The 24,388-nt window shown below is 41.4% G+C and overlaps 1 protein-coding gene across 1 annotated transcript in view; it reads right to left on the bottom strand.

Moving 5' to 3' along the window:
* Positions 1 to 225: 225 nt before the first annotated feature.
* Positions 226 to 24,388, bottom strand: part of LOC138959574 (protein Wnt-10a-like) — a 66,034-nt gene continuing 41,871 nt past the window's right edge. The window contains exons 3-6 of the mRNA XM_070331114.1: positions 22,948 to 23,210; positions 7,144 to 7,481; positions 4,611 to 4,757; positions 226 to 1,592 (exon numbers count right to left, since the gene is read on the bottom strand). Coding sequence (XP_070187215.1) covers positions 1,275 to 1,592; positions 4,611 to 4,757; positions 7,144 to 7,481; positions 22,948 to 23,210 — 1,066 coding nt within the window. The 3' untranslated portion in view covers positions 226 to 1,274. The remainder of the gene's footprint in view (positions 1,593 to 4,610; positions 4,758 to 7,143; positions 7,482 to 22,947; positions 23,211 to 24,388) is intronic.

Below are 24,388 nucleotides of genomic sequence, written 5' to 3'. Positions count from 1 at the left end.
CGCACCAATTGTTTGGGTTGCAGTCTACGGCGCTTCCACAGTGATTCAGTTCCAAGAAGAAAAAAACACAATGTTCACAACAAGCAATTCACAATATTTGCAGATCAGGGTTGGGCACACAGTAATTTAATAATAGTTGCCACTGAGTCGCAGATTCTAGATAACTGTCGCAAGCGAAGTCACTTGCACCCCCACATGCACAGGATATTTGCAGACCAGACACAGTAATTTAATATTAATTGCCAGTCGCAGATGCTAGACATGCACCGCATTCGAAGTCACTTGCACGCGCCACAGGAGTTGATGTGTAAACAGAAGCGGACAAGGAAGAAGAGAGGTCCAGGGCCTTACGTACTTGTGATTCGTCTGATCCTCTTGTGCTATGGGTCACTTGACATTAACATTAAACACGGCTGATCCTATTTCGTTTCGTGTGCAAATGATTTCATGTTCGTCATTTTAATGTGAGTTGTAGCTAGTTCTGACATAATAGGAATAGGCTTCCTAGTTTCGCCCACTGCCCAAGCCAAACGACATCCCAGACGTTACGTACACCTGTCCTCAAAATTGTGACTTGCACAAAAGACTCCCACTTCAATCGCCTGTGACAGTTGACTTTCTTTTACTTGAACTCGAAGATTCTGTGCGACCTGAAACTCAGGATCTGTAAAGTGTGTGCTCGACCACGTTCAAACACGACTCTTCGAAACTGGCTGACACCTCAGCTGTGTTCATGCTTGACTCTTGTAAATCTGCTGACACCTCAGCTGTGTTCATCCTTGACTCTTGTAAATATGCTGATACCTCAGCTGTTCTTAGGCTTGCCTTGTGTACACTTGATGACACCTCATCTGTTCTTAGGCGTAACTCCTGTAAACATGCTGACACCTCAGCCATTGTCAGCCTAGACTCTTGCAAACATGCTGACACTTCAGCCGTTTTCAGCCTAGACTCTTGTAAACATGCTGACATCTCAGCTGTTTTCATGCTTGACTACTCTTGTAAACTTGCTAATGACAAAACATGCAGTTGTCATGCTTAACTCTTGTAGGTTGCTGACACAAATAGAAGCTGTCCACTGTTCTCTCAAGGACGAGATTAGACGTCTACTTGCAGACGTAGCAGACCTAACACTCCTAAATTAGCAGTAGGAGTGGAAGCTGCTGTGCTGCGACCTGAAACTACGCCTAGTGTGTTCGCAACGATCAGGCTCGACCGATGTATACTAGCTGAAGGCACAACCAGTAGCTGTTCTCGTACCTGATACCAGACGTCTACTTGCACACAGTGACCCACTCGTTGTAGGTGCACACCTTACACTCCACGTAGCAGCACCAGTAGAACTTGCAGTGGCACCTCTCCGACCGCTTCACCTTGAGGGTGTTGTATCCCCTTCCGCAGCACAGCGTCTCGCAATTGTCTACCCCTGTGCTGGTCTTGTTGCACAGGCGACCCGTGGTGCCTGGAGAATCCACCATAGGATTGGGGTCGCAGAAGTTGGGCGACCTCTCGAAGTAGAGCAGCTCCATGCGCCTGGGTCGCTTGCCGTTCCGCTTGAAGATTCGTCCGTGAGCGGAGTTGGTCACGTCCAACTGAGGGTCGGAGGAAGAAGACAGAACAAGTTTTGAAATGAGTGATTTTAAGTTGTGTTGACCACTGGTTAGAATAATGAACGAAAAAACGAAAGTAAGGAAGAAAGACAGAAAGAAAGAAAGTAAGTGTGTACGTGTCTGTGTGTGTGCCAATGCTATTTGTGTACGCACGCGAGCGAGCGTAAGTACCTGCTTTAAAACAACTGTTCGTTGGTCTGTGTTTCTGTTTTTAGTGCAGAGCTAAAAGAATGGCTCAAATCCCTGAAGGCGCCATTGCTAACTAGCTATAATGCAGAGAAAACAATGGTTAATTCTTCACACACACACACACACACACACACACACACACACACACACACACACACACACGCACACACACACACACGCACGCACACACACACACACACACACACACACACACACACACACACACACACACACGCACACACACACACACACACACATATCCCCTTTACACGAATACCATGAATTACTCAGAAAGGTAACTTCCGAAATAGAGTTAATGTTGAAAACACAAAACAACAGGTAATTATCTACAAACACTGTCTTTATTGCAGAACTCTTATTAGTTATAAAAACTCCAATGTTTGCTTGGCAAAAATAGTTAATTTTAGTGTCAGGACAATTACCACAGCCCCACGACGTTTTACTACGCTGGCAAAACATTTCACTACGCCTAAAACTCGTTATGTAACCAACTGAACACAAACTACAGGTAACACATAGCCTCAAAAACGATTACTCAATGATCGCAAAAACAATGTGCGAAGTTCACCAGCGGTGCCAACTTCTACTTAAAGGCACAGTAAGCCTCCCGTAAACCATCACAGATACGGTCAGGCTTTTACACACAGTACAAACACCCTTTCATTTAAACACTCACCGATTGAGAACATCCTAGGTGCCCTCCGTAAAGAGCGAACAATTTTCAAAGAATTTAATTTTGAGTGGTTTATCTTACCCCTGAGCCATCGTGAACCCGTGTGATCCAGTTTCCCTCTTTCACAATGTAGACGTCAGTTAGTCATTTGAATGCGACTCGATGTGAGCTTATTTACAATAGCACGTTTTTATGCACGAAACAAACGGCTGTGGTTCACAAGAACTCTAGCGATGGCTTTTGACTGTTGAGAGGAACGGCGATATGCATAAACCGTCGTCTGCTACGACCCTTGCGTGACCCTGCTTCCGGGCTTTTCTTTTTTCAAACTTTCACAACTTCGAATTGTACTGATCTTGTCTTGATGAAAAAAGAATTCTTTTATATTTAAAGAATGTTTGTGTAACAAGCTGTCAATTTATTATTTAGATTTTAAAAGTTAGGTCTAGCGCAAAAACGCACCACGGTCCAAAAACATTTTGATAATCATCTATTCACGGCTATCGCCAGTTTACATCGATAGAATGAGACCCGAAGGGAAGTAACTCATGTTTGACCTGAGTTCAGGATGGGTCCAAAAAGTGTTCGAGACAATCTGCAAAATTAATTCTTTAAAATTTGCTCGCTCTTTACGTAGGGCACCTAGGATGTTCCCGTTTGGTGAGCGTTCAAATGGAAGAATGTTTGTACTGTGTGTAAAAGCCTGACAGTATCTGTGATGGTTTACGGGAGGCTTACTGTTCGGGCGTGATTTCCGGTATTGAATATTCATAACAGCCGTCCAGCACCAAAACGAGGCGCCATTGTTGTAGAGGACCAAGTCCACGAAAATAAATTCTTTGAAAATTTCTCACGCTCGACAGAAAGCAGCCAGGATGTTCCCGTTCGGTGAGCGTTCAAATGGAAGTATGCTTGTACTGTATGCAGACGCTCTGGGAGCTCTGTGATGGTTTACGGGAGGCTTACTGTGCCTTTAACTTCTCTGCTTTCGAAGGTCACGAGAGCCATGGAAAAATAAGCAATTCCCCTTGCGCGTAAAGGGTTACTTAAAGCAGTTATATGGGATTTTGCCATCATATCCTTTGCTCTGTCAAAGGAGGGGTTGTTTTTGCCTCCCGGTGTGGGTGGTCGTATGCATCGCTTTTGCGATACAAAGCTATGAAATACCCTTACGATATAAACTATAAAAAGTCCTAACTGCCGCAGCATAATTCGGAAATTACGGCTTTGTCCTTAAAGGATCCTGGCCTTGTTTGGGTCTCTGGGGCAAGTTTTTAGAACCGTACGAATCGCACGACTCTGTCTCCCCATCCCTTTCTTGCCCAACAAGAAACAGCCTCACGAATCTGTTTCATCTCCAGTAATTGACTTGATAGGCTTTTTACCTACTTTAATTGAATGACTGTTTCTACCACTTTCAACTCACTACACCACCCACAGATTCTTACGTTACTATTATACTACTATCGCCAGCGTTGGTAAGGGAAAAAGAAATCGCTGTTGTTGGTGGTGATGTTCTTACTACTACTGCTACCACCACCACAGACGCCTCTACTATTGCTGCTACTCACTACTGCTTCGGTTGTTCCTTTCATTGCTACCATCACCACCATCGCCACCACCACATCGTATTGCAACATACTACTGCTGCTGCTGCCAAGTCTACTGGTGCAGCTACTACGAGTAATATTACTGCTGCTGCATTTGCTGTTGCAGTTTCATCAAAATTTAATGTCACCACCACCACCAACACTATTACTACTACTGCCACGTAATGATGTATCTACTGCTGTTCCATCCGCAATGTCAATGATAGCTATGGTTACTACTACTACTACTACTACTACTACTACTACTACTACTACTACTACTACTACTACTACTACTAGCTACTACTACTACTACTACTACTACTACTACTACTACTACTACTACTACTGCCACTACTGGCGTTGAATCTGCTGCTACCTCTACTACCACCACCATTAACAATACTTTACCAAATCCACATGCATTGACCTCACACTCTTGCTTCTTTTACCAACCCCAGGAGCGTCACGTTAAAGTTAGTAGCCAATTGTCAAGCAAATCTGCGAAGAAGTCGAAAGTGTCCGTACCTGTACCTTTGTGGCGTCATCAAACTTCTTCTTTAGCAGCTTGCCCACCTTCCTGAACTCCGGGGTGGCCTTCCAGCACGTCTTGAGCTCGCACGACCCCGACATGCCGTGACACTTGCACTGCTTCTGAACGTTGCGGATCACTGCCTGCAAACAGAGATAAGGAAGGCAATGCTTACTATAAAAAGTGAGGAAGATGAAGTGTGCTATGCTGTGGGAAGAGGGGGTGGGGGTTGTGGCTTACAACACGTTTTCGGATCGCCAGACCCCGATATGCCGTGACACGTCCACTGCTTTTGCACGTTGCGGATAGGTGCCTACAAGCGGAGGGAGAATAGGTCAGTGGTTACAATTATGTGACCCTCCACCACGGAATGAGTCACATGTCACCTTTGCATGGTTTTCATATTTTTACATTTTTCTACAGAGTTTTTTATGCTCTATCCAGTGGTGAAAACCGTTTCAGAAAAGAGCGAAAACTGTTTGAGTTATAAGCCTGTGACTAAGGTGACCCTCACACTGTTACCAGACACTCCCCGGACTTACATTAAGCCTAGCGCAGAACCGCGCGAGGTGACATGCGACTCATTTCGTGGTGGAGGGTCACATATATTATAGCAAAAACAAGGAGTACAATGAAGCCGTATAAGATTTTCAGCAATTCAACCCTCATCTCAAATGTTCATTGGAAAAGAAAAAGGACAAGTCGCGTAAGGCGAAAATACAATATTTAGTCAAGTAGCTGTCGAACTCACAGAATGAAACTGAACGCAACGCAACGCAGCAAGACCGTATTCTCGTAGCATCGTCACTCCACCGCCCGTGGCAAAGGCAGTGCCCGTGGAATTGACAAGAAGAGCGGGGTATTCGTTGCGCTGAGAAGGATAGCACGCTTTTCTGTACCTCTCTTCGTTTTAACTTTCTGAGCGTATTTTTAATCCAAACATATCATATCTATATATTTTTGGAATCAGGAACCGACAAGGAATAAGATGAAAGTGTTTTTAAATTGATTTCGAAAAAACATTTTGATAATAATTTTTATATATTTAATTTTCAGAGCTTGTTTTTAATCCGAATATAACATATTTATATGTTTTTGGAATCAGCAAATGATGGAGAATAAGATAAACGTAAATTTGGATCGTTTTATACATTTTTATTTTTTTTTACAATTTTCCGATTTTTAAAGACCAAAGTCATTAATTAGTTTTTAAGCCACCAAGCTGAAATGCAATACCGAACCCCGGGCTTCGTCGAAGATTACTTGACCAAAATTTGAACCAATTTGGTTGAAAAATGAGGGCGTGACAGTGCCGCCTCAACTTTCACGAAAAGCCGGATATGACGTCATCAAAGACATTTATCAAAAAAATGAAAAAAACGTTCGGGGATTTCATACCCAGGAACTCTCATGTCAAATTTCATAAAGATCGGTCCAGTAGTTTAGTCTGAATCGCTCTACACACACACACACACACACATACACACACACACGCACGCACACACGCACGCACATACACCACGACCCTCGTTTCGATTCCCCCTCGATGTTAAAATATTTAGCCAAAACTTGACTAAATATAACAAGGGAAAGCTCTATTGAGACTCTACCTTCCTGCCGATACATGTCGGCATACATTTGCAAGTTCGCCACCTTCTCCTCCTCCTCCCTCCAATGGTGTGTAACCTATCTATATATTTGACTACTACTCACCAGCCTGCCAGCTCTGTTGTTGTGGAGGTTGATCTGACTGTGTAACCTATATTTGATTACTACTCACCAGCCTGCCAGCTCTGTTGTTGTGAAGGTTGATCTGACTGTGTAACCTATCTATATACAGTGGTCGCCGCTTAATAAAGCTACTTCTGGACCGACGAAAAATGGCTTTAATAAGCGGCGGATTTATTAACCGGCGGTCCAGGAATACGTCATTTTCGAAAGAAAAAAAAATCTTCTCTTTTGTTTACGTCACTCAGTCACTTTCTTTCGTCATTTACACTTGTTTGAATCTAAACAAAACTTCACGAAGGATGTTGAACTTTTGTTTTAAATATGTACATGTACGTGTACTTTGATCACTTCGGTACATCAATAATTTCACTGTCACCGTCACGAATCATTGCTCGGCAGAGAAGAACGATTTTATGAGTGTTTGTTTGTTGGTCGTATTCCACAAGATAATGTGAGTTTTAGTCACAAACTACGTGATTTCTCTGAGAAAACTGGCTTTAATAGGCGGCGGGTTGGTTTTATTAACCGGCTTTTTCTAATACATAAGATATAGTGATAAATCCGGACCGTCTGAAATCGGCTTTTATAAGCGGCTGGCTCTATTAACCGCGGTTTTATTAAGCGGCGTCCACTGTATTTGATTACTACTCACCAGCCTGCCAGCTCTGTTGTTGTGAAGGTTGATCTCACTGTGTAACCTATCTATACATTTGATTACTACTCACCAGCCTGCCAGCTCTGTTGTTGTGAAGGTTGATTTGACTGTGTATATTATCTATATATTTGATTCCTACTCACCAGCCTGCCAGCTCTGTTGTTGTGAAGGTTGATTTGACTGTGGATGTCCCGGGCCTCCTCCTTGTAGTCTAGAAACTTCTTAGCATACCTCTCCCCGAAGTCCACGTTGTGACTGCACCCTCCCCACTCAAACGTCTGACCCACGGCCTTGGGCCTGTTGTAGCCTGGGTATCCCTGTTTGTGCCCGAAGTGCCCGGGATGGCCGGCATGGTGCCCGGCTTGCAGAACACTCATGTCACAGCCGCAGGATTTCAGCTTGCCCATACTGCAAGCCTTGGACACTTGGTGGGTGACTCCTGCTGCTGAGATGGCGTAGGCAAAGGCCGTCTCTTTGTAGCCTGAGTTGACAAAAAGAACAAGGAATAAGTGTAAGATGGTAGTGAGGTATGCGTTGAATATGCCATTACGTCTTGGTGATTAAAACAAGGAAAACGTGATGTTTATAACAAACAAACTCCAAATCAAACAAACAAACAAACAAACAAACACACAAACTCACAACAAACCATTATCCAACCGACCAACAAACAATCTTAACAAACAAAAAACAAAACAAATAAACAGACCACAAAAAAACAGAAATCATTGTTTTCAAACCATACATACGTGGTCGATGTGTTCATTGAGACAAAAACGTTTTACGTATCACAAAAAAAGACTATCATCAGCGAAAACATAAACAAATGGTATACTATCACCAAGAGACAATGTTAAGTGCAAGTTTGGAGTGCATGTAATGTAAGTGTGTCTATGCAGTGTGTATAGCATATATGAATATTGAGTGAACAGTACATGTGGTGATTTTTGTCCATACGGTTAATTGTTTTATGTAGGTTGTACATTTAATTGTTCTATTCTGTATATGTTCTTTTGTAAAGGGCCTAGAACCATGGGTTAGGCACTTAAAAATGTTTAGTGATTATTATCATTATAATGCCATCAAGGTCGAACTTGTTTCTTTCTAATCTGACTCGCCTTTGTTGATTCTGTACCCCCCCACACACACACACACACACAGCTCCTTTCTTTAGGGAGGGGGCTTTTATTTACATGCTTCTTTAACGGTTTCCTCTGTTTCTGCTTCGTTGCTGTTTTTCGTTGATCTTACAAACGCAACTGCAGTTTCACACATTTCCCAACCTTGATGCAGCACACGTCAAATGCACGTCATTTGGTAAGCGAAAAAGGCACCACACACACATACGAAGACTGAGGAAATAAAAGAAGTAGAAGAAGAAGACGCAGAAGACGATGGCAGTGCCTGTCCTAAACAGACACTTTTACTCACCTAATACCCCACTCAACAAACCCAAGCAGGTGTCCCCAGCTGAGAGAAACAGAGAAAGGGAGAGACAGAGCCACCAAAAGGAGCATCTCAGGGAAATCAACAAACGGCGCACGAACCAAGAGGTAAAGGACCAATGCTCCCCCCGATCCAAAGCCATGCTTACAGCTCTATCAAGCTTCAAAGCACAAAACTAAACAGCCCTCAAGATGGACCATCGGTGCAGGGGGGTGCAGAAGACTTGATCCAGCAGGTTGGAATTCTGCGCGAGGCTTCGCTTTTGCCAACCGCATTCAACATGAAGGATGTGTAGAGATTACTGGAGATGCGAGAGTATGTACCAAGATGTTGACTAGCCGTCCATGGAAACTGGCGCGACCACCATGAAAAAGGTAAAGTTGTCTCGATTAGATGAATGGCTTTGGAAGAGTTTAGCCGTGTTTGTTTAGTGAACACACACGGACACAGACATACGGTGAGAGGCATAGAAATGCAAATATGGAGAGACAGAGAGACAGATACAACAGACAGACAGATGCACGGCATGCACTACACAGGCACGCACACGAAGATGCACAGACAGCCGGACAGACAGACAGACAGACAGACAGACAGACAGACAGACAGACACACACACACACACACACACAAACACACACACAGACAGACACACACACACACACACACACACACAGACAGACACACACACACATAGACAGACACACACACAGACAAACAGATGGTAGACAGAGTTACACACCACACCAAACTAAACAGTGGTATATATTTCCTCAGTGTGAACGCAGTTGTTTATGCTGCCACATTTACCAATTCTAGAGCTATATCCAAGACAACTGACACAAATAAGACAATCTGACCACACACAGACATAAGACGTACGCCAAAGCTGTCTTCCAGTCAATTACTGAAGAAAACACCTTGCCTTGCCAATTCCATTTAGTGGTAACTTTGCCCTGTCATCTAAGTACCTTTCAACCGTTTCCAGTATCCTTGTATCCTTGTATCCGTGTACACTACATTGGGGTGTGCACGTTAAAGATCCCACGATTGACAAAAGGGTCTTTCCTGGCAAAATTGTATAGGCATAGATAAAAAAAAAGTCCACCAAATACCCGTGTGACTTGGAATAATAGGCCATGAAAAGTAAATATTCGCCGTAATGGCTTGAAAATTACTGGCCGATGTGAATGCGAGATAATTATATTGTGTAAACAATTCCATCTCACACGGCATAAATTAATATGTAAAGCGCTTAGAGAACGTCAAGCGCTATATAAATCTCCCATGTAAATAAAATAATGATGTTGTTGTAAATGTTATTAATAAGATGATGCACGGAAAGGAAGAAATTGATTTGATGGATATCCCCTCTTATCGTGGTAAGAAAGTACACAACGCACAACAGTTCAGAAAAGAATTAGTAAGCATGAAACTTGTTGAACCGTGTGCAATTGGATTTTGGAGGAGGAAATTTAATTATGAAATTGACAAGAAAGATTGGCTGATGAGTTTTGAATCGGTTAAAGAGACAAGGCTACGAGTATTACAATAGAACTTACTTCCCAATATTTACCCCACAAATATTATGTTATGTAAAATGAAAGTTGTGGAAGACAATATTTGTTCACACTGTAGTAATAGCATTGACTATATCTATAGAACACTTTTTTTCTTTTGCCCAGTGGTGCTTGAGTTTTGGAAACAAATTGAACTTTATATCGTCCTTGTCCGATTGAAACCTCGTAAATCGATTTTGAGCGTTTCGAGAAAAACACAAAAAACGTCTTTAAAAAATAACTTGTCATCAAAATAAGCCAATTTTTTCTGCACATGATCTACGAACACAAACAAATTACTGTGTGTAATTAAATAGTGTTGGTCACAATTAAAACGCACGATATTCAACAAAATTGCAAGATACGAGTTTTTCTTTTTTAAAACCCGACCAAACTTGAAGACTTACAAGGTTTTATAACATAGCCAAAGAACAAAAAAGACAAAAACAATGTTTTATACGCAGTAAACACACAATCGTTCTTTTGTCACAATGTTCATTTGTTTTTTGATTGTACAAACCGATGTATTATCATACTTGTGTAAAATGTCCTTGCAGTCTCCTTGCAACCTTGTCAATTAACACACAAACAAAACCAAGTGTAAACTGAAGCTTATCAGTACATAACATTCTTTGCTTGCAGGAAAGCGTAAACATCCATACAGGAGCCTTTTTGTATGCACAGAAAACAGAGTATTCCTTGAAAACAATGAGATATCTTAGTTTGAGTGCAATTGTCATCCAAATGTCCTTGAACAGCTAGTAGTTATGCAGGATGACCACTCATGAGAATGCAGAGCTTAACGACCATAGGGTAGACCATGTGTATTGGTATGAATCTACTGGAAAAACCTCCTTGACATGCTGAAGATGCTGCCACTTTATGTCTTTGATGGTCAGCCGTACTCAGTAGAGCTGGGGGATGATATTGGGCTCACCATGTGCTCTTCTTCTTCTTTGTGAAAAAGGCCACCACTCCTCAGAATAGATGAGCTTGTAGCGACAAGTACCGTCAGGCAGGTACTTCGGACTGCGAATATCCACCAATTATGGATCCCCAGAAGTGTCTGAGATCAAGAAAGTCCTTGAAGAATGTGTGGGCTACCTGGACAACTTTGTAAGGTTGCCTTTTTCTTGCAGAGGTGATGGCTTCCTCGTATTCTCCTTAGTTTGTTTTTGATAGCTGGGTGTACAGAGTCTACTTTCATCCAGGCCGGGATGACCTTTCTCAGGAAACGTTTGGAAAACGACTTTTCCTTGACTGACTGCAAAGTAAAGATGGGCGTTTCCCAAGACTATTAAACTGCGGTTCTGGTACCCACAGCCGTCATTGTAGATAATGATTGCCTTGGTTGTTTCGCCAACTGTTGCTTTTGACTTATCTTTTTTGACTCATCCTAAAAGTAGCAAGTAACCTCTGTGTCACTCAAGTTGTACAATGTGAAGACAGTAGTGGCAGCACAGCTTGGCCTTGAAGTATTTTTTTAATTTGCTTATATACATAGGGCCAACAAGTCGACCTGCAGATACAGGGTGAAAACTTGGACATCACCATTCTCTTTAGCAACCCTCTTGTCAATGTTCTGTTATTTGCAAGCTTCGTCTTTGCGTTGAATGTGCATCTGGTACACATGCTATGGGATGTTTCCGTACTTGGATTCACAGCAAACGTTGCATTCATAGTTTTTGGGGTTGGTGAATCACAATGTTTGGTTTGCTTCACTACTTCCATTACTCCTGGAAGATAGTGATTTTGTTTCCAAGCGAAATCTGCACCACCAATTGACTCCTGCTCGCTCATGCGGAGCTTGCACCAGACAGAACAAACATGACTCCTAATGCAAACAAGTCGAGCAGATACAGTTTTTGTCATGCTTAACAGTTGTTGGGTCAATGCAGTCCACATGAAACTGACCATGATAATGGACACAGTACACCCACGAAACACAATCAGAGTCCATACGAACAGTGATGTCATCTATGATAAGTTCCGTTTCGAAATTCCATGGTATAGAACTTTTATTCAGGCACACACAGCACATCAACCTAAGATCTTCAAGCGAAGAGAATTGGCTTTCAGGTGTGAAGGACCCACTGCCAGACATGACAGACTGCATTCAGACACTATAACACAACTTCAGTACGTGACATATGCATACCTGTACATCTTCAGCTAACAAATAAGATCAGAAGTTCAGGACTGAACTGTTACATAGTTAAGAGATATTTCAGAATACTTTAACTGCTTAATCTCTCTTTGTAGTTATGCTTTTGTACTCAGCAAAGGAAAATACCAACACAAAAATCATTTGAACAATAACTGATGTCGTAGAGTGTCATTTTACTACACAATAGTTACGTAATGTGGGCACTTCTAGCTTCATTAATGACGCTAATAATTAATGTTGCCTAAACTCTGAGCGTACGGACATGTTACCGTAACCTCGTATCTAACGGAAACAGTTCATTAACCGCCGTGTTTAGATATTAGAAAAATTGTAAGTCGACATACGAGGTTTGCATCGGCCAAAACTGAAAAACACACGAACAAAAAAAAGCTCGTAACTCAAGTTACCTGTAATTTTGGTTCGCGGTTTTGCCAAAATGATATACGAAGTATTTGTATACCCATTTTTAACTGACTTCCAGCGATCTTAGGCTTTCACCAAAATAACCAAAAAATAGAGAAAAAATCGTAGATTATATTGATGTAAAAAAGTAGATTTCGCAAAAAATCGAGTTACGAGGTTTTAATCGGACAAGGACGATATGTAGGTACACTTGGATAAACAGATAAAGTTAACTGTGCATGAAATCATGTTTGGAGTTAAAATCGAAAAATGCATGCAACTCTGTTGAAAGAATTAAACTGCATAATTTTGGTTGCTAAAATGTGCATAAGTATTTCAATGCCTCTTTTTATTATCTTGGAAAGGCAACTGCAGATCAAAAATATTTATTTCTGATTAAAAAGTTCCAAGACAAATATTTAGTAAATTTTTTTTAATAAAAAGAATTGTAAATGTTACCTCCACCATCATTACCCCCCTTTCCCTCTCTCTCTCTTTCCCTCTCTCTCTCTCTCTTTCTCTCTCTCTCTCTCTCTCTCTCTCTCTCTCTCTTTCTCTCCTCTCTCTCTCTCTGTCGCTCTATCAGATGTCTTTATAATGAATTGTCAGAATGTATTCCAAATGAGTGAGGTCAATTATGCATCTATACATCCGTAGATGCCTTTCATTTGTTTCATGAATGTTAATACTATAGACTTTTTGAGTGGTAAATGTTGAAGGATGAAAGAAAATATATTGTGAGTGGACGGATGCATGTTATTCATTAAAAGCCCCACAATGATGTGCTTGGCAAAAAAATAAAAAAAATAAAAAAATAAAAAAGGTCTGATTCATTTTCAAAAATGTCATCATGGATTTTGCAATTAACTTTTAGTCAATAAGTCTGAAACAAAATGGAATCTCCATCTGTTTACAGGGAATAGAAAGGGGGAAAACATAAGGCACTGTTGCAAATGATTACTGGAAGTTATTTTGAAATTGCGAATATATAGGTAATGAATATCTAAGTCTAAAAAAGCTCAAGCATTTTAACAACTTGAAATTTGTTACCGGCACAATCAAAATCAACAAAGAAAACGACTTTTTCCTACATTCTTGAGAATTCGTTTTTTGTTCTCGTAAATCTGGAAGCGGGTTTGTAGTCAATGTGCATGGCATTCGGAATACGAACTTGAAGAAACTACGATACGCTAGCTGGCACAAGATCACAGATCATTCCCCTTAACACATCCAGTCATTAACGCAGTCGCATTTAAACAAAACTGTCTGTGGAACACGGCGAAAAACAGACAAGAAAAAGACAAACCGCGTACACAAACTCTACATTTCCACGTAAACAAAACAGCGTACAGCCAGACACAGACACCACCATGCCTTGTCTGTTGCGTTTCTTTTGAAGCTGGCCTAATGACGGAGTGTTTAGCTGATGAGGACACTCCCTTCTGCTATCTGCTAGTTGGAGTTGATACTAATCATGTTTTCGCAGCAACGAGACAGCAGCTGCCAAAATCTTTTTCCGCCTCAAATTGTATCTGTATCAACACTTAGGAAGTAATGATAGGTTCCAGAAACGATGGTTAGAGTTTTAAAAGTTCTAATTAAGAAGAAACCCCGGAGAGAGAAAAAAATCAATCGGGTGAAAATGACGGTGGGGAACAACATGCATATAATATTATATGGAATTCATGTTATATAATCTTGCAAAATATTTTCTTGATATTGCCGTACATGACTTTATATATATATGCCAGAAAATCACTAAGAGTGAGTTGATTCACACATAAACTAGCACTTTCGAAATAACATAGTGCTCGTTCAAAAGTCGTCTATCGCATCCGTTGAACACTGACATTGTCTGATTACAAGTTTTCGGTCAATTTCTAAGATTTAACTAAAACATGCAAGTTAGTTGCGAGGTTGAGCAGAACATCAATAGTTCATACAGAAAGATGTTTTTTTTTAACCCGGTAAGAGTGTCTTCATCAAAACTTGTCTGACGTCAACATAAATCTAATAAATCAGGTATGTGGAGAGAGAGAGAGAGAGAGAGAGAGAGAGAGAGAGAGAGAGAGAGAGAGAGAGAGAGAGAGAGAGACAGAGACAGAGACAGAGACAGAGACAGAGAAAGACAGATAGACATAAACAGAGACAGAGAGAGAGAGCATCGTGCGTGCTTACGTGTGTGTATGCGTTTGTATCAAGGACCTCTAAAGAAAGGGTTTCAGTCGTCCTTGGTTTGTATAACAAAATATATATATATAACAAAATCAAGGAAAAGAAAAGCCAAACAAAGAATTTCAAGTGGCAGCCCAAATGTTCGACCTGTTGCCAGGCCTTCTTCAGGGATATATCTATATCTGTTGTGTGTCTGTTCGTATCATCGTAACTGTCCGTACACACATTCAGGGGAAAAAACTAGGTGTAAAGTGCATGTAGGTGCCTTTGAGTTTGGTGAGATTGCGTTGAGAAGGAGAAGGTGAGGTTGGGGGAAGGCGAGGTCAGAGGAGGGTTTTGGAGGCGCAGAGATACAGACGGTAACACAGACGGATACATGGTCGTGTTTTCTTTGGGTCTCGCACCGCAGAGGCGTAGTTAGCCTCAAATTGACGGCGCGTGTTGTTGAGTAATGCTATCATTTCCACGTCGTGTTTGGTCTCTGTCCAAAAGCTACAGCTTTGATACTCACCCAAGAACCTAAACCAACTCCTTGTCCAATACAGTTTGTGTCTTTCTTTTACCACCGCGATCAAAATCAAGTCTCGATATTTGGGATAGGGCCCGGGTGGAGGGAATGGGGTGTGGAGGCAGTTGTTTTCTCGGCCTTCCTTTAAATGTTTCCCCGTTGTTCATTTGGAACATATGTGTTTGTTGTTCTTATTTTGTTCCACTGATATTTGTCTTTAAATTTCAATGTGTATCTTCAACAACAAGTAATACAATGTCCATTTACACCAACTTCTTGCTGATCTTCCATGTGCAGACTCAGAGACGGTATCCATGTCTCACCCCCGTGTTACCACAGTGGCATGTTTAAAAAAAAAAAAGAAAAAAAAAGCTGATTACACTCGCGCACACCTGGGTAGAGCGACTCTCGTTGAGAGGAAGCGACCCGGATGTGCCGGCAATGGGATAATACAGTACTGGCAAATGGAAAAAAGAAATGTTTCGAAGATGGCGCAGAACCTAACATCAAGAGACTGCAGGTAAGCAGGAAAGGCTGGAAACGACTGGTAACATGTGATCCTCTCTCATGACGACGCCCTGCACGACATAATATTAGCAAGATCTAGATGTGGCACTTTTGAGCACGTGTACGGGTAACGTCATCAAATCTTCTCTTTACGTCACGGGTTTGCCAGGAGTTGCAGTCTTGGTGGGAGCAAAACAACGTATGATTTGGAACATTGGAGACAAAAAGTGAGTCACGGGTGACGCAAAATCCACAGGTACACGTACAGGTCTTTGCTACACGTTCGATCATCTAGAACACTGTAATGCTTGGGGACACTCCGCCGACAAACATGAATTGAATGGGCTACTTCAGGAAAGGAACTAACACCGCATGGACATTACGCAACACGATCTCCTAGCCCAACGGATTCTATGTCAAACGAGTTTGACCAATTGTTAACGATGTGAGCACAATTTAACAAGACTCCCTTTCGAATAACCAAGACGCTGAAATATCTTGAATTTGCCAAATAGGCCTAGCAACCTCAATTGGGGTTTCGATGACTAAAGTGGCTTCAGGCGAGGCAAACTTATCCATTCCCATGGAAACTACAGCTGCAGGAGAAAGACCGTCAATATGGATAGAAACGTATACAATTATTATGAATTATTTTTAATATGCTGACTGTTGGCAAATGATAACAAGACATGTCGAGAAAAAAGATATCAAGCATGAGCCTTTTAGGCGAATGCTGATATCGTTTGTGAGACATGTCTGTTATCATTTCCTAACAGTCAGCATATTAGAAATAACGGTTTTATTACCGTTTAATTCGACCAAAAGAAATTTCGAAGCAACCCCGCGAATTAGACAGAACAACCGCAATGGGAACGTGAGCGCTTCTACCTGATTATGCCTGTCAGTCAAAGAATTCTTGTGACCTGAGTCAGCCAATCAGAGTAACACACCTGACGTGATGAATATTCACAGGTCAAATGCCTTTGACACACAACAATCTCACAAGATAAACCATGTTGAACATGCGTTTCGGTTGCTTCGCTTTTTCTCGTTGAACAGAGAGCGACAGATTTAGAACCGACTCCAGACGGATGGGAAATGACGTAAAGATACATTTGATGTAAAGCGACTGGCGCAATTTCACTTGATTTTTCCGAACTTTGATCATTTAGATTTCAAGTGAGCGGTCGGCATTGCACACTCAGACGATGGGCGGTGCCTTGCTGTTCCGTTACGCACCCACCGACAAAACTCGCTTTTCGGTATTTTGTAGATAAAGAGAGTATTACCTGACAGCTTTTGAAGTGTCATTCTTTAGAATAAATCACGCTGATATTGTTGAATTACATTTTTACTTTGTCTTGTTAATTTTTAGCGTGATAAACAAAAAGGGTCCCTGCCTGAACGTTATAACATTTAGAGGGTCACCTAGAATCCGTCCTGCTTGGTCAAAAAGCCATATGGGGCACTGAATTGGTAATAAAATTTGTTAGCATGGTGTTTACGCATAAACCTCTGTTTAATTGACATAAAACTCTGTGGTGACTTTTTATAATGTCTTTCTTCCGGCGGTTTAAATGTCTTTCGGAATATGGCGATGATATCGTCGTACCACGTCTCAAGACCATGTACACTCGGATCTTCTGAGCCTTATAAAGTGGTTCAACAACTAGCGAGAGGCTAGAGACCAAGAGCAGATCTTCTGAGTCATCTGCCAGCACATGAAAACTGGCAGTGTTTGGGGATAGTCAGCCCACTGTGTCGTCCAGCCACATCGATGAAGACCTTGTGCATTCACAACTTCTCATTTGCAGTTGGTTTGCTTATGAGCTACAGTGGAACCCCCCAATTGACCGGCACGGTTGGCCTAGTGGTAAGGCGTCCGCCCCGTGATCGGGAGGTCGTGGGTTCGAACCCCGGCCGGGTCACACTTTAAAATTGGCAATCTAGTGGCTGCTCCGCCTGGCGTCTGGCATTATGGTGTTAATGCTAGGACTGGTTGGTCCGGTGTCAGAATAATGTGACTGGGTGAGACATGAAGCCTGTGCTGCGACTTCTGTCTTGTGTGTGGTGCATTTCTGGATGACAATTCTGTGATCGGCAACGAACAAGCTGGATTCCGAAAAGGCCACTCTACTGTAGACCACATTTTTGCACTACATTGTCTTATTGATATATTTTTACAACAAAAGAAAAAGTTGTATTGTGCTTTCATTGATCTGCGTAAGGCTTTTGATTCTGTGCAACGCAGTCTCCTGTGGCAGAAGCTGATGCAACGGAATATTACGGTAATGGTAAGGTATTGAATGTAATTAAGGACATGTATGATAGGGCAAAATTGTGCGTGAAGGTGAATAGTGTATTCTCCGAGGCGTTCACCTCAAACATCGGGCTTTTCCAAGGCGAAAATTTATCACCGATTCTTTTCTCACTATTTTTAAACGACCTGAAGCAGTTTTTGATTGAATATGATGTCAGCCTAGAGTTGCCCCTGAAAAGAGCCCAAGAAATAGATGTTGAACGCATTAATGACTATATGTATTTGTTCCTGTTAATATATGCTGATGATACTGCTATACTCGCCGAAACGCCTGGCGAAATGCAAAAAGCCCTGGATGGACTAGATCGTTATTGTAAAAACTGGGGACTAAGCATAAATATTGAAAAGACAAAAATAGTTGTTTTTTCGCGGGGGAAAATACGGAATATCCCAAATTTTGTCTTGAATGGAGTACCTGTCCAAGTAGTTTGGGACTATGTGTACTTAGGTGTACTATTTAACTATAATAACAAATTTCATAATGCCATGAAACGTCAATGTTTGATTGGTAACCGTGCAATGTTCTCGTTAATTCGAAAATGTAGAAAACTAAATTTACCAATTGATGTGCAATTGGATCTTTTTGAGAAGTGTGTACATCCAATTTTGCTGTATGGTTGTGAGGTGTGGGGATATGATTCATTAGACATATTATCAAGGTTTCAATTGCGATTTTTAAAAATGCTTCTTGATGTATATAAAACTACACCCACCTGTATGGTTTACGGAGAGCTTGGTCGTTATCCAATTAGAATTGAGGTACAATGTCAGTTACTGGTTTATTGGTATAAACTGATGAAAGAAATGAACGATGGTGCGAATAAGATGTCCTGTTTAATGTTAAAGCTACATTTGAAGTTGTACCATGTACAAAACGTTAAATTGCCCTGGTTGTCGCATGTCAATACTATGTTAAATAAGTTGGGTCTATCATATTTATGGACAACTCAGAGTCTTGCCGTCTCAGGTTTTAAAAACGTTGTAAAACAAAGGCTAAGAGATCAATTCCTGCAGGAATGGAACACTGACGTGAACGCCAACAGCTTGTGTTTTAATTACAGAATATATAAAAAGGATTTTTGTCTGGAAAGGTATTTGCTTTGTTTGCCTAGGAAATTCCAAGTTAAATTAGCAAAATTTAGAACAAGCAATCATAAGTTGCCAATACATCAGCACAGATTTTTTAATGCTCCTAGAAATGAAAGATTGTGTGATATGTGCGATAAAAATGAATTAGGTGATGAGTTTCACTATTTGTTCATTTGTACCGACGAAAGTATAGTGTCTGAAAGAAGAAAATTAATTAGTCCTTATTACCGATCTCACCCAAATTGTTTAAAATATGAACAGTTAATGAATTGTAAATCTAAGATAAAACTAATGAAGCTAGCAAGATTTGTAGCCCACGTTATGATTTTAGTATGTTAGCGTTATATCTAGTTTCTTTATTGGTATGTATATGTATGTAATATAGACTAATACATGTTTTTGTTTTGTTTAGTGTTTTTACAAAAGATGCATGGCATAATGGTATTGCCAATTTATTTCGGCTGTATATTATCGTTGTCCGCTTAATGTATACATATTATCTGTCTGATCTCTTATCTGATTTTGTTAAACCTATATTTCTTTTATTTTTGTTTGTATGTATGGAAGTGTATATTGCCAATTTATTTTGGTTGTATAGTATTGTTGTATTTGTCCGCTCAATTTGTATACATGATATATTAACTGTCTGATTTGTTACCTTTTTTTGTTAAAATTATATCTTTGTTTCAAAGCCCTCTGGGCCCAAAACAATAAAATTAAAAAAATACTTGACTATATGTCAAAGCAGCACCGCCCTGATATGGCCCTTCGTGGTCGGCTGGGCGTTAAGCAAACAAACAAACAAACAAACAAACAAACAAACAAACCCCCCCAATTAGGACACTCCAGTTTAAGACTCTCTCCTTTTTATGGCCCTGTTTTCTCAGATTTTCTGTTCAAACCCTCTTTCAATGTACCCCCATTTTCAGACTCCTTCTTTTTTAGACCAGCATTCCTCAGATGTTTTGAGGTCTTAAAACGGGGTCCCACTGCAGCCCTTAACTACGACATATCGAGCTGCTCTGTCGAGGGAGCAGCGGTTCAATGCACTATAGCCACCCTGAGTGGGCCTAGTGCAGGTATCTTCTGCTTGCAGGTGAAAACTGCATGCGATGTTCAGGGCAACCTATGCAAAGAGATAATTATGTAGTATTAGTAGGGGTCTGGAAACGCGCAGTATCGGCCAGGGCAAACCGAAGACGGTGGGCGAAACAGAAGAAAAAAAGACGAGCGTCTAAAGGCGAGTAAACATCAGGTGTTGGGGCTTGCCGTGCCATCTGCAAGCCGTTATTGCAGGGGATAGGGCGATGATGAGCGTGTGGTATGTGACAACTGTTTCAATAAACTCCCGCAGGTAACCGTTTTCCCCTACTTGAAACATCCCGTATGTTTACGCACGGGGGCGAGCGCTGGGCCCGATGGACTCCGGATGAGAATAATGACCCCGAGTACCAAAACGCCACTCGCGCTGCCGGGTTCGATCATGTTGATTGTATTTCTCTCTGTTTCTGATTCTGAGCTAGTGATGCCAAAACACTCGCCCTGGCTTTGATTATGATGATTTTATTTCTCTCTGTTTCTGATTCTGAGCTAGTGATGCCAAAACTCTCGCTCTGATTTTGATCATGATATCATGATGAGTTATTTTTCTTCAACTTTGATTCTTAACTTATAGTGACGTTTCGCGAACCAAAAAACTCGCACCGGCTTCCATGATGATTCTGATTCTGAACTTATAGCAATGCTAAACCAGCCAAAGCACTCGAACTGGCTTCGATTATGATGAGCTCATTTCTCTCTGGTCTATAGAGCTCGAATGTCCATTGGGGTACCCCACAGGACCATATGAAATCTCATCTGATCTAATCTGATCTTATCTGAGCGGTGCGCGACGAGCCGAACAAAACGCCAGCCGGGTGTTGTTATTAAGTGATTTAGACTGACTGGAAAGTAGTTTCATTAGGACAACAGGTAAAACCAGAAGTACCCATTGAAAAGATGCATCTGTATATATCATGTCTACCTATGATTGTCGACAAAGATACGATTTATTTCTTTTGATCAAGAATATAGAATATAGCATACAGAATATTTTAATGCCAAGGTAAGAACATGTCTTGACATTCTGTATTATGTATATTAGGATCAAACAAGTTCTATCTACGGCAGATAAAACGAATAGACCAATGATGTCCGTCTATTCTAAAGGCCCAGTTTGAATGTATTTCGTGAGCAGGATTTCTGTTAAAGTCACAATCGCTTAAAAATAAGTTCAGTCTAATTCATATTAAAAACAAGCCTCCGGCGTACAGCAGCCTTCATCAGGGCCTCCGGAGTTGCTGTCTGAGCGAACGACGAAGAAGAAGAAGAATATTAAAAACAGTATAGTTTGCGATATTTCGCAATTTCCAGTCGCATCTGTGTATGTAATCAAGCACGTCTACACAACATACTTGATTAAAACATTACCTGAACAATTCCATTTAGTAATAGGCTCGTCTTTTTTTCGAATCACTGTGGAATAATTTCGAGACGCTCCAGTGGAGTATATTGAGGATAAGTTTACACAACTTTTGCACACCGTAAAATGCGTCTAATCGAGCCGAATGAACAGTCACACGGATATAAGCTACATTACAATTCTCAGTCAACCACGGAAAATGACGCCATAGTAAACCCCTCCCAATTTATGGTCTCTGTGAAAGACATTACGTTGAAACACCACGCACTTCTTTCGACATAAAACTTCGGAGGAATGAAAAGGAGAGAAGGAATATAAAAAAAAATAAAAAAAATAAAAAGCTATCGGGATCTGGTTTCTCATCAGCTTTACGGCAATTCCGGGCGGGGGCGAGGCCAAGCACATCATTCCTTTCCAAAACAGAACGCACATGTGAGAATGCTACCGGCAAAAGATGGACCCGTTCAGGGAATTCCTATTCGGTCCCCTGAGTGCATCGCTGACCTCACTTGGAAACCCTGGGATGGATTGTGCGCAGTTCCCATATGGGTCTGCGGTTGGCGTGTTCCCTGATTCAAGGCCAACAAACGAGGACATCTGCGCTGCATTTTTCGTTGGGCGTTTGCTCGGCCATTTCTAGGAATGGTACACGTGCCATGCGCATGTATGCACGTTTAGGAGGCTAGGATACTTCTACATATCTGGAACGTACTCCCGGCGATTGCACGTGGGGCACGTACAACCGATTGGTACGACTGAGTTGGCGATTTCTGGCAATGGGACAGATCCTGAAGGGTTTGCCGAATATCTCCAGAAACAGCAGCATGATGCGTGCAGGGTATACGTACGTCTACTGCTGCTGTTGCTGTTGTTGTTGTTCTTGTTGTTGTTGTTGTTGTTGTTGTTGTTGTTGTTGTTGTTGTTGTTGATTTTGTTGTTGTTGATGTGTGAATAAAGGGATGGATCCCACGCATCTCTCTCTCCACACAACAACAACAACAACAACAACAACAACAACAACAACAACAACAACAACAACAGTAGACGTACGTATACCCGATCAATGACAGTGAAGTCAGCGGCAGCAAGAGGACAACAACAATATTTACAACAACCATTATAACAACAACAACAACAACAACAACATTCACAGCAACAATAACCACCATTACTACCACTACCCGCATCACAAACACCACCACCACTACCAGCCACACAAAAACAACAACAACAACAACACCATCAACAACAACAACAACAACAACAACAACAACAACAACAACAACAACAACAACAACAGTAACAGGTCTTACCTCTAGTAAGCAGCGGACTGGAGTGAGGATTCTTGTTCTTGGTCTCCAGACTAGAGCAGTTCCACCTGTGGGTACGCAGCTGAAACTGGCACTCGTGGATGGCGATCTGGACACCCTGAATAGCGGAGGCCGTCACATCGGGGTACTTGCGACACAGGTTGTACTGGTTGGCCGTCAGTTCCGGGTAGGTCTTGCACACGGTGTTGGGGTCGAGCTTCGGCTCCTTCGGTATATTCAGGCGCAGAATGTCGTTATCCATAGCTCTGAGGAAAGATACGGATACGATTCGTAATAAAGGCAAGATGTAGAAGGTATATAGCAAAATAATGGTCAGAAAGAATTGTTAGGTAGGTATATGTACGTACTATATATATGTTTGTTTGTTTACCGCCAGTTTGACATGAAATAAATTCAATAGGCACCAACACTAGTTTTAAGGCAGTAAAGAGAGTCAGCGGGGAAAAAACCCGTCGTGCGTGTATTCTGCAATAATCTTTGACCTTCTTTTGCGAAAAAAGACACGCAATTTAAACACTGAAAACGTCCTTCAAATAGTTTGTTTTCTCTTTCTTTACGACTATATACTATGTAGCATACCAAGTGACGTTCTGTGAAAGAAAGTGCTCTTAAGAAACATCCCATTCGGGCTCACATTTGAAACTTTCACCGAGCAATAGAAAAGTTTCAACGAATCAGTGGCACTTGACAATTTACGAGTCAAGCGAAATCCTCACTTTCCAAAGCGTCACAACATCCCTTCCAACTTTATCTCTTTCCCCACAGCGAAATATTTCTGTACAAAAGGACCACCAGCTCTCGAAGCCAAAGACTTGCTCTCGGGGAACATAGGCAATACAGTAGAACTCCCTTTTACAACCTCCGACAATCTGAGAAAAAAATGTGACCCTCCACCACGAAATGAGTCGCATGTCACCTTTGCATGATATTCATATTTTTACATTTTTCTAAAGAGTTTTTTTATGCTCTATCCAGTGGTGAAAACCGTTTTAGAAAAGAGCGAAAACTGTTTGAGTTATAAACCTGTGACTAAGGTCCCTCACACTGTTACCAGACACTCCCGGACTTATATTAAGCCTAGTGCAGAACCGCGCGAGATGACATGCGACTCATTTCGTGGTGGAGGGTCACAAATAAGAAAGTCTTAAAGTGGATGTGAATGTACAGATCTATGTTATTTAAAACAAATTGTTAAAATTATGAAAAGAAAAAGTCTTAAGATGGAGGGGGGGGGGGCATCGTGTATTGGGGGGTGTTCTTCTTATTCTTCTTCTGCATTCGTAGACAGCAACTCCCACGTACACTCGTGTTTTGCACGAATGGGCTTTAACGTAGGATCTTAAAAGAGGGGTCCCACTGTATTGGAAGGGGAATTTTATGAGCGGTTCGTTATCAAAGTGCTCGAAAGAGTTACGAGGGGTTG

Source organism: Littorina saxatilis, linkage group LG2 (assembly GCF_037325665.1).
Source record: "Littorina saxatilis isolate snail1 linkage group LG2, US_GU_Lsax_2.0, whole genome shotgun sequence".
Lineage (NCBI taxonomy): Eukaryota > Metazoa > Mollusca > Gastropoda > Littorinimorpha > Littorinidae > Littorina > Littorina saxatilis.
This window is presented reverse-complemented; position numbering and strand designations above follow the sequence as displayed.